Source organism: Suricata suricatta, chromosome 7 (assembly GCF_006229205.1).
Source record: "Suricata suricatta isolate VVHF042 chromosome 7, meerkat_22Aug2017_6uvM2_HiC, whole genome shotgun sequence".
Classification (NCBI taxonomy): domain Eukaryota; kingdom Metazoa; phylum Chordata; class Mammalia; order Carnivora; family Herpestidae; genus Suricata; species Suricata suricatta.
Window position 1 is genome coordinate 5,270,382 of NC_043706.1, and position 10,577 is coordinate 5,280,958.

At 40.6% G+C, this 10,577-nt stretch overlaps 1 protein-coding gene across 11 annotated transcripts in view; it reads left to right on the forward strand.

Moving 5' to 3' along the window:
• The window catches only part of LOC115295645 (zinc finger protein 420-like), a 91,487-nt gene that overhangs the window by 17,297 nt on the left and 63,613 nt on the right, over window positions 1-10,577 (forward strand). For 8 of the 11 annotated variants that reach the window (XR_003910510.1, XM_029943747.1, XM_029943739.1 and 5 more), the window contains 4 exons: window positions 515-629; window positions 1,023-1,149; window positions 1,634-1,729; window positions 7,165-9,794. Coding sequence is in view for 10 of the 11 variants with exons in the window: in XM_029943747.1 (XP_029799607.1) it covers window positions 579-629; window positions 1,023-1,149; window positions 1,634-1,729; window positions 7,165-9,794 (2,904 nt within the window). In the remaining variant the exon portion in view is untranslated. Of the gene's footprint in view, window positions 1-514; window positions 906-1,022; window positions 1,150-1,633; window positions 1,730-7,164; window positions 9,795-10,577 lie in introns of those variants that run through there. The other 3 variants (XM_029943741.1, XM_029943748.1, XM_029943742.1) reach the window with 3 other exon arrangements.

Here is a 10,577-nt window from a genome sequence, read left to right on the forward strand (position 1 = left end):
TTAGAGTTGCTAACATGTGGGAATTTTCTTGAGTAGAAAGAATCATCTGTCCCCTTGAAGTTTTGCCTCTGAAAGAGTCTCATCACCAGGTAGAGAGAGAAAGGAGAAAACAGCAAAACATGATAGAATATTTAAGAGAAAAAAAAGGCAAAGAAGTTTTTATTTTACTCCACACTCTGGTCACAGAAATACCCTTTTATTTACTGCTTTATAGTTTCAGAAAAATGAAAACCAGAATCACATGATTGACATATTTGTGTGTCTTAAAATCCTGAAATATAACAGAGTCCTAGATGAAAGTTCAGCAAGGGGGGTTGTCACCACACAGAGGAAAATGGATTTCCACTTACTAAGGAGATCAGAAGGAATACCGTCCTAATAAGAGACTCGGAGATCCACGTGTGTGTGTGTGTGTGTGTGTGTGTGTGTGTGTGTGCGCGTGTGTGTGCGCGCGCGCGCGTGTGTGTGTGCGTGCGCGCGCGCACGTGTATGTGATGTTTTTTTTTTCTTTCAGATTCAGTGGATATTTAGGAAGTGGAGCCTTGTCATCTTCTGTGGAACTGGACATAAGGGGGCACATGTGTCTGAGGAGACACCTCTATACATACTTTGTGTCTTTTGTAAGCGAGGTTTGTGCTCCTCTGTGGGTGGAAATTTTGATATTACAAGGAGGTCAAGGTAACTGTCCTCACTGCAGGAGTCAACTCCATATCCATGTGCACAGGGATGAGTCAGGGGCTAAGCTCAAAGTGGGCCTGCCCAAGGGCCAGGTTTACATTTTATTGAATGTTTTCTGTGTCCATCACAGGAGACTGTGTCTATAGGGTGTTGTGGCAGAAGGAAAAGATAAGAGAGAAAAAGGAGGTTAAGTCAAATGAGGGACCCTGGTCAGTGGGTACAAGCAGGTAAGCAGTGAAGGTCAGTTCTTGGAGTCTGCCTGGTGACAGTAACTGCCTCTGTCATCGTAGGTACCATTGTGAACACTGCCAATGGCCACTGGATCACTCTGGCATTTATTGCAGGGACAGCTGACCTTCCGGGACGTGGCTGTAGAATTCTCTCAGGACGAGTGGGGATGCCTGAACCACAGTCAGCGGGAACTGTATGCGGATGTGATGCTGGAGACCTATGGGCACCTCCTCTCCTTGGGTGAGGATCACTTCTTCCAGATTTCCCAAACCACACTTGGGGTTTTGTTCCTTCCTTTTGAAGACTCTTTCTCCGCAGCTTCCTCTTTGCATGACTGGAATCCGGATCCCTCCAGGATTTGTAGATGTAGGGAAATATGTCATGCGGATTCCTTTTCAGCTGCAGCCTCCCTTTTTGTCAGGTGCCACCATCATTTCTGTAAATTCATGGCAATTCTAAACACTGAGTGGCATAGGATGGTACTGCCCATATCTCAAACTCCAGTTTTTACTGCTTATTGTATCGGTGTCCTTGGAAGGGAGGTGATGATGGGAGTATTTGTACCTCCTCCTGCAGGTTCTGAAGAGGCTCCCTCTGCGGCAACAGTGTTTCGGGAAGTCATGTTTTAGAATTCTCCCATGTCCTCTCTTGTCTACTGAGTACAATACTGGGTTGAAAGGTAGAGTCTCCAGCAATAATTACACTCCTTCTTTCTGATAAACAGGTCTCCTTGTATCGAAACCAGACCTGGTCATCTTTTTGGAGCACGAGAAGGAGATGCGGGGTGTGAAGAGACAGGAGACAGTAGCCTCACACCCAGGTAGGTGGGAAGGAAGCAGACGACCGAGGTGAGGTGGGAAGGAGGAAGCTAGAACTTGAAGTGTAGTTCAAGGAGCTGTCCTTGAATGGAAAATCGTTTGTGAAGCCCCGTTTTATGTCTTTCCCTCTCACAGAGGGACATCTGCTATTTGGCCTGTCATGTTCTTTGATTCTCCAAGGACAGTATTTCTGCTCCAGTGTAAGTCCACCAACCACTCCCCCAGTGAGGATCTCCATAATGGGAGAGCTTCTCCATTGCTTTGAGAGCCCCAGAGGGTATCTCCGCATTTTGAGGACTTCTATGCCATTTCTAAATTCTGTTTTGCTTCTTGTGACACTTTGTCGGCGTCGTAGTAGGCATATTGGGGTTTGATGCAGAAATCCCGGGAACACTGGAGAGAGAGATCACAAGTTTTCTGGTTTATGCTTGCCAAAGTCATAGAGGCTGTAATCTTGATTGTACAAAATCCAGGCTCAGAAATTTCAAAACTTCACAGAACACCTGCCACACATGACAAAATCTAATCCCTTATATCACATCAGAACTTCATTTGTCATTTTATTAAATAAAATTTGAAATTTCCACTGTGTGTTCCGTTGCTCAGTGGTGAAGTAATTTAATGTATTTATGTGTATCCTAGCATTCCTGCATATTAGTACTATGCATTGAGAAGTTAGAACTCACAGCCTATAATAAAGTCTCAATCCATTATGTGTCTATTGTTGAAAGTGCTGCTATGATCATTGGGGTCCATGTGCTCCTATGCATCAGCACTTCTGTATCCCTTGGGAATATCCCTAGCAGTGATATTGTTGGGTCCTAGGGGAGTTCCATTGTTAATTTTTTGAGGAACCTCCACACTGTTTTCCAGAGTGGCTTCACCAGCTTACATTCTAACCAACAATGGAGAAGGGTGCCAGTTTTTCCACATCCTCGCCAGCATCTATAGTCTCCTGATTTGTTCATTTTAGCCACTCTGACTGGCGTGAGGTGGTATCTCAGGGTGGTTTTGATTTGTATTTCCCTGAAGATGAGCTGAGCATCGTTTCATGTGTCTGTTGGCCATCTGGGTGTTCCATTTGGAGAGCTGCCTATTTATGTCTTCTGCCCATTTTTTTCACTGGATTACTCATTTTTCGGGTGTGGAGTTTGGGGAGTTCCTTGTAGATTTTGGATGCTAGCCTTTTATCCGAAATGCCATTTGCCACTATCTTTTCCCTTTCTGTCGGTTGCCTATTAGTTTTTTTTATTGTTTCCTTTGCATTGCAGAAGTTTTTATCTTGATGAAGTGCAAATAGTTCATTTTTATTCTTGATTCCCTTGCCGTTGGGGATGTATCTAGTAGGATATCGCTGAGGTTGAAGTCAAGGAGGCTGTTTCCTGCTTTTTCCTCTAACGTTTTGATGGTTTCCTGTCTCACATTCAGGTCCTTTATTCATTTTGAATTTGTTTTTGTGTATAATGTAAGAAAGAGGTCTAGTTTCATTCTTCACATGTTGGCTGTCCAGCTCTCCCAGCACCATCTGTTAAATAGGCTGTCTTTTTTCCATGGGATACTCTTTCCTGTTTTGTCAAAGATCAATAGGCCATACACTTGTGGGTGTAGTTCTGGGTTCTCTATTCCAGTCCATTGGTCTCTGTGTCAATTTTTTTAGCAAATACCATACTGTCTTGATGATGACACCTTTGTAGTAGAGGCTAAAGTCTGGGATTGTGATCCCTCCCCCTTTGGTTTTCTTCTTTAATATTACTTTGGCGATTCTGTTTTTTTTGTGGTTCCGTAGGAATTTTTGGATAATTAGTTCTATGTTTGAGAAGAATTCTGCTGCAATTTTGATGGGGATTGCATTGAATATGTAGGTTGCTTTGGGTAATAATGACATTTTAGCAATGTTTATTGTTCTGATCCATGAGCGTGGAATGTTTTTCCATTTCTTTGTATCTTCAATTTCTTTCAGAAGCTTTCTATAGATTTCATCATATGTGGCTTTTACATCTTTTGTTAGGTTTAGTCCTAGGTATTTTATGGTTTTTAGTGCAATAGTAAATGGAATCAATTTCTTGATTTCTCTTTCTGTTGCTTCATTTTTGTTGTATAAAAATGCAGCTGATTTCTGTACATTGATTTTGTACCCTGCTACTTTACTGAATTCATTGATCAGTTCTAGAAGGCTTCTGGTGGAGTCGATTGGGTTTTCCATGTAGAGTATCCTGTCATCTGCGAAAAGTGAAAGTTTGACTTCATCTTTGCCCATTCTGATGCCTTTTATTTCCTTAGTTCAGGTGGAGTTGATGTCAGGTCTCGATTTACACGCAGACCACAGCGTCCCTAGTTATTGCTTACCATGTTTAGGCCAGGGATCCTACACTGTCCATAGCAGTCACAGAGTGCATCTGCAGGCCACTGGCTTATTTGATCAGGCAGGAGACATAACTGTGTCTTCTAACATACAGAGGAAGGCAGAGCCTTAGACAAAATGCCAACCTGGAAGAATTCATCCAAAGTCAAAGAAGAAGATATGGCCATGAAGAGAGATTTAAGTGAAACAGTTATTAGTAACATGCTTGATGGAGAATGTGAGACAGCCAACAGTCATAAGGATACTCTCTCTGCTGAGAAAAGAATAGTGCGAACCATACCAGGGAGCTAAAACACTTAAAAAAGAATTCGAGGTGAACAATGCAGTGAAGGAGATTGAGGGACATCTGGGTTGGTCAGTCTTTGAAGCATCCAATTCTTAATTTTGTCTGAGGTGATGACTTTACCGTTTGGAAGATGGAGCCCCATCTTTGTCTTTGTAGTGACTTCCTGTAGCATGATAGGGTTTTTCTCTCCCTCTCTCTCTCCCTCTCTTCTCCTTTCACTCTCTCTATCTCTCTCAAAAAGTAAAACTTTTTTTTTTTTAAGTAAAAAGCATATTGGAAACAAGCTTAGCAGTGGACAGCATGTTGGAAGTAACAGAAGAATGACTTTGTCACCTAGAAAAATAAAAATAAAAAATAATCTAAGTAGAAGAATGGAGAAGAATAGTACAATAGTATTGACGAAGGGAACTCGAAGACTACATCAAATGTAATAATATTGGTATTATGGAAGTGGGAAGAAAGAGAGAACAGGACACAGAACATTTATTTCAAGACATAATAGGAGAAATCTTTCATAATCCTTGAAGGAAACAGATATCTAAAAGCAGGAGTATCAAAATCGTAAAAACAAACCAAAGCAATGAAACGAAATTGTTTGCTGCCTTTAGGAGACTCATTTAGACATACAAACACCTGCAGCTTGACCATGGGGAAAGGGAAAAACAAATGGCATGTGACTGGATGTGAAAAGAAATCCAGTGGCAAGACTGCTTCCAGATAATCAGTAATTTTGTTCTTATATTGTGTTTATCCTGCTTGGTGTCAGAGGAATGCTGGCCTCACAGGATAGTTTTGAATATGTTTCCCCTCTTTCACTATTTGTAGGATTTTGAAAAGATTATCTGTAGTTATTTTTTTACATGTCAGAATTGACCAACGAATGCATGTGATCTTGGATCATTCTGTGCTGAGAGATTTTTTTTATTTTGAATTCAACTTTCATTTTTCTTATAGATCTATGGAGACTTCTGAATTCATGGGTTTAAGAGTTCTGTTTCAATCTAAGTAACTTGCACATTTGTAGGCATTAAATGGAAATCTTTTTTTTTTAAATGTTTCTTTCTTACTGTGAGAGAGAGAGAGAGAGAGAGACAGATTAGGGGCAGGGGAGGGTCTGAGAGAGAGGGAGACATGGAATCCTAAGCAGGGTCCAGTCCCTGAGCTGTGTGCACAGAGCCCAACGCAGGGCTCAAACTCCCTAACCCTGAGATCAAGACCTGATCCGAAGTCAGACACTTAACCGACTGAGCAACCACCTACCCCAGTGGATTTCCTTTGTTGTTTTTGCCTTGTCCATATATCATTGTATATGTATTTGAAGCTTTGCCAGTATTGTTCTTTTCCTTAACTGGGCATTACTTTCAATGCTGTGTTATTTTTTATTTTGGTGTCCGTTTTATTTGCCTCTCATTTTTGTTTCTAAATAAAATAATTTCAAATGTTACATTGTTATTTCTTCCCCTACTAAATTTCATCTGTCTTCCTTTACTGATCCTTTTCGTGTCATGTTTTTTATGTCTATGTTTTCGTCATCTGGAGCATTTATAGAATTACAGAATAGGAAGATTGAACGTCTTACAAAACAGCAGAAATAATACAGGCATTGACCAAAATAATACAAGATAAAAGTATGGATTCATTAGGGTTTTCTATACACTATGTCATCTGTGTTTCGAGATACATATCTTAGGAGTTTCTGGCCTTCTTTACAGTAGTGTGTTCCTTTGATTGGGTTACCTGGTAATGCTGGTACCACAGAGAGTAATTTCATATATTTCCTTCTCTTCACTCCTTGGGAATACTTGAGGAGATTTTAAGTACTTTCTCATGAAGTGAAATGATTGGACATAGGACTTTTCCTTCTTTGGAGTTAGCTTGTTGTTTTGTTTCTTTGATTGTTTTCTTTGTTTATTTTTTCATCATTCTTTCATTCAACTTAGTTGGCAGTAGTGATTTTTTTCATGATGGAGTATAGGTGGTTATATTATTTTTTGACTTCATTGTCATCTATTGGTATCAATTCGTGGGCATATAATTATCCATTGTTGCCTCTTTTACTCATTTTTATGTCAGCAGTATTCGTTATAATGCATCTACTTGCACTGCACTGCTGCAACTAATGTTGGTCTCTTCTCTTTCATTTTTCCTTGATTGAAAGGTCTATCAGTTTTGTTGATCTTTTCTGAAAGCCAATACTTCCTATGTTTGATATGGTCTTAGCTTTACTGTATCCTATTTTGTTGATTTCAGTTGTATGTTTAAGGTTCCTTCTGTGGTAATTTTGGTTTCGTGTGGTGCTTTTCCTGATTATTTGAGGTGTATACGGAAAATGATTTGCACTGTAGCATGACGGTACTACAGAATTTTTTTTAGCCTGTATGGTCTGTGTGTTGTGTGCAAGTTTTGTGTCCATGTAGGTGCATATCCTGATGATCCCTTCTCAAACTTTTGGCTGATGTTTTCTAATTGATTTATTTTTTAAATTTTTTAATTTTTTTAAAATTTATTTTTGAGAGACAGAGACAGCGCGAGCAGGGAAGGGTCAGAGATAGGGGGAGATACAGAATCTGAAGTAGGCTCCAACCTCTGAGCTAGCTGTCACACAGAGCCCAATGCGGGGCTCGAACCCACAAACTGTGAGATCATGACCTGAGCCGAAGCTGACGCTCAACCGACTGAGCCACCCAGGCACCCCTGATTTTAAGTTTATATAATAGAGCTCTACAGTGTTTTCATCTGAGAGTTATAAATGGGATGATGTTACTTTCCTGTTATTTGGTATCTTTCAGCTATATCTTCACCATGCACCCAGAGTTTCCTGCCCACATCGTGCTTAGAACATTCTCTTCAAAAAGTGTCAACGGGACAACATAGTGCCCTTGAGAATTTCCACTTACTGATAGACCCAGTCAACAATGGGGAGAGTGAAGGGCATCAAACATATCATGATGGCCATATCCAAACAGAGACATCTGCCCATAAGAACAATCTCACGGTCCGTCGTGGTGAACAATACACAGTATTTGGCAAAACTTCCCCTTTTGTGTTAGCTATTCCTGTCAGGCCGTGTGTTTCAGTAACCAAGAACTCAAATCAAATATTAAAACATAAATATTTGTTGAGAGAAAAATTTGAAAATCAGGAAAGTGACCTCATTCGTGTTGAAAATAAGTATTTGACCCAATTTGAAAATGGCCTTGGACTGACCTTTCATTCAAATGTTTCTGAGAATCATAGATTTATAACGGAAGAAGAAAGTGTTAGGTGGCAACAACGTGAGGGGCCCCTCAGAAAGAGGTCAGCCCAACAAAATTATGAGACGATTTTGAATGGACAGAGAATTGCTGTTTGCAGTGAATCTGAGACAAAATTTAACCAGGGCTCCAACATTAAGAAATGTCTCCATATTCATTTGCCAGAAAACCATTTTGAATGTAATAAACGTGAGGAAGTCTTGTCTCAAAGACCTAAACATATCCTACAGAGGAGTGCGCATCTGGGAGACAATCCTTATAAATATAGAGACTGTTTGAACGCTCTGCAGCTGTCCTCCAGTGTTGGTGATCATCAGACAACTTGTGTGGGACAAAAGCCATCCACATGTAATAAGTCTGGAAACACAGTTAGTCAGTCGCCGAGACTAAATATACATGAGACAATTAGTACTGGAGAGAAAAGGTACACTTGTAAGGACCTTGGCCTAGTCTTTCATTGGCACTCAACACTATCTCAACATCAGCAAATGCATGCTGGAGACAAGTCCTACAACGAATGTGGTAAAACCTTTAAGGACTGCTCATCACAGAATACCCAAGGGCAAATCCATATTAGAGAGAGACTTGACAAATGTCAACAATGTGGCAAGACTTTTAATAGGGACTCCTACCTTTCTAGACATCAGAGCATGCATATTGGAGAGAAACCTTACCAATGTCAAGAATGCACCCAAGCCTTTAAAGGGAACTCAAACATCACTTATCACAGGGTTGACACTGAAGAAAAACCTTACCAATGTAGAGAATACGACAAGACCTTCCTCGAGCACTCACACCTTAGTCAACGTCTCGGAATTCATTCTGCAGAGAAACCTTACAAATGTGAACAATGTGGCAAGGCCTTTACAAGACACTCAAGCCTAACTCAACATCACAAAATTCATACTGGAGAGAAACCTTACAAATGTGAAGAATGTGGAAAGGCCTTTCGCCAGCAATCACACCTTATTCTACATCTCAGAATTCATACCGGAGAGAAACCTTACACATGTGAAGAGTGTGGCAAGGCTTTTAGCCAGTACTCAAGCCTTACACTACATCTCAGAATTCATACTGGTGAGAAACCATACAGATGTCAAGAGTGTGGCAAGGCCTTTAGCCAGTACTCACGCCTTACTCTACATCTCAGAATTCATACCGGTGAGAAACCATACAAATGTGAAGAGTGTGGCAAGACCTTTATTAACCACTCAAGCCTTACTCGACATCTCATTATTCATACTGGAGAGAAACTTTACAAATGTGAACATTGTGGCAAAGCCTTTACCAAGAAGTCAGTCCTTACTGTACATCACAGAATTCATACTGGTGAGAAACCTTACAAATGTGAACAATGTGACAAGTCGTTTATAAATCACTCAAGCCTTACTGTACATCTCAGAATTCATACTGGAGAGAAACCTTACAAATGTCAAGAGTGTGGCAAGTCCTTTATAAATCACTCAGGCCTTACTGTACATCTCAGAATTCATACTGGAGAGAAACCTTACAAATGTGAACAATGTGGCAAGGCCTTTACATACCACTCAAGCCTAACTCAACATCACAGAATTCATACTGGAGAGAAACCATACAGATGTGAAGAATGTGGCAAGGCCTTTAGCCAGCACTCCATCCTTTCTGTACATCACAGAGTTCATACTGGAGAGAAACCTTACAAATGTGAGGAATGTGGCAAGGCCTTTCGCCTGCAGTCACACCTTAGTCAACATCACAGAATTCATACTGGAGACAAACCTTACAGATGTGAACAATGTGGCAAGGCCTTTTACAGGCAATCACAGCTTATTCGACATCACAGAGTTCATACTGGAGAGAAACCTTACAAATGTCAAGAATGTGGCATGGCCTTTAGCCAGCACTCAATCCTTACTAACCATCACAGAGTTCATACCTTAGAGAAACCTTACAAATGTGAACAATGTGGCAAGGCCTTTCGCCTGCAGTCACACCTTAGTCAACATCTCAGAATTCATACTGGAGAGAAACCTTACAAATGTCAAGAATGTGGCAAGGTCTTTATCAAGCCATCACACCTTAATCAGCATCTCAGAATTCATACTGGAGTGAAACCGTACAAATGTCAAGAATGTGGCAAGGCCTTTCCCTGGCTGTCGAAACTTAACAGACATCACAGAATTCATGTAAGAGAAAATTGAAAAATGTTAAAGGAATGTCAGTGCCTGTAAGTGGCCCTCAGCCCTTACTGGACATCAGAGAATTCCTAGTGGGGAGTAACCACAGAAAGGTAAACCACGTGGCACACTCTTCCTGCTCGTCACAACGTACTCAACAGTGTAGTTACCACATAGCAGCAAAACTGTGAAACGGACAGAACATGGCTGTCCTTTTACCTAGAATTCTATCTTTGCGCAGTGTCATAAAATGCTCCTTTGATGCAAACCCTAGACATGTAATGAATGAGGAAAGACATTATTTTAAACTATACTCTCGCAAACACCAGACAGTGCATATAGGAAAGTAACTGTAAAGATAGAATTACAGAAGTCTTAAATTGAATATCAAATGTAAATCATGTTACACACAAGTAGAAAGCAGCACATCAGTCACTCTGTTGAGACATTACACCCAAATATTTGTAGGCCATAATGGAAAGTGAACACTTAAAACATATTTGTGCTATTCTGATTTAGTGAATGGGTTTTGCCCAGGTATCATTAATTTTAATATGTGCTTTTTTGGAGCAATTCTGAACTCACTAGTTGAGAATACTCCTTGTGAGGTTAAGGCAGGTTTGCAAGGCCTCCTGCTATCAGATAATGACTGATATCTACCCCCACTCATTTGCTTTGGCTTGAGCACCAACCCCACAGGCACCTTGTTGATTGGTATCCAGAGTGAATTGTCCCCTTATCTGGCTGTAAAATGCTGATTGCACCTTGTGAAGAAACTTATTGTAGGAACTT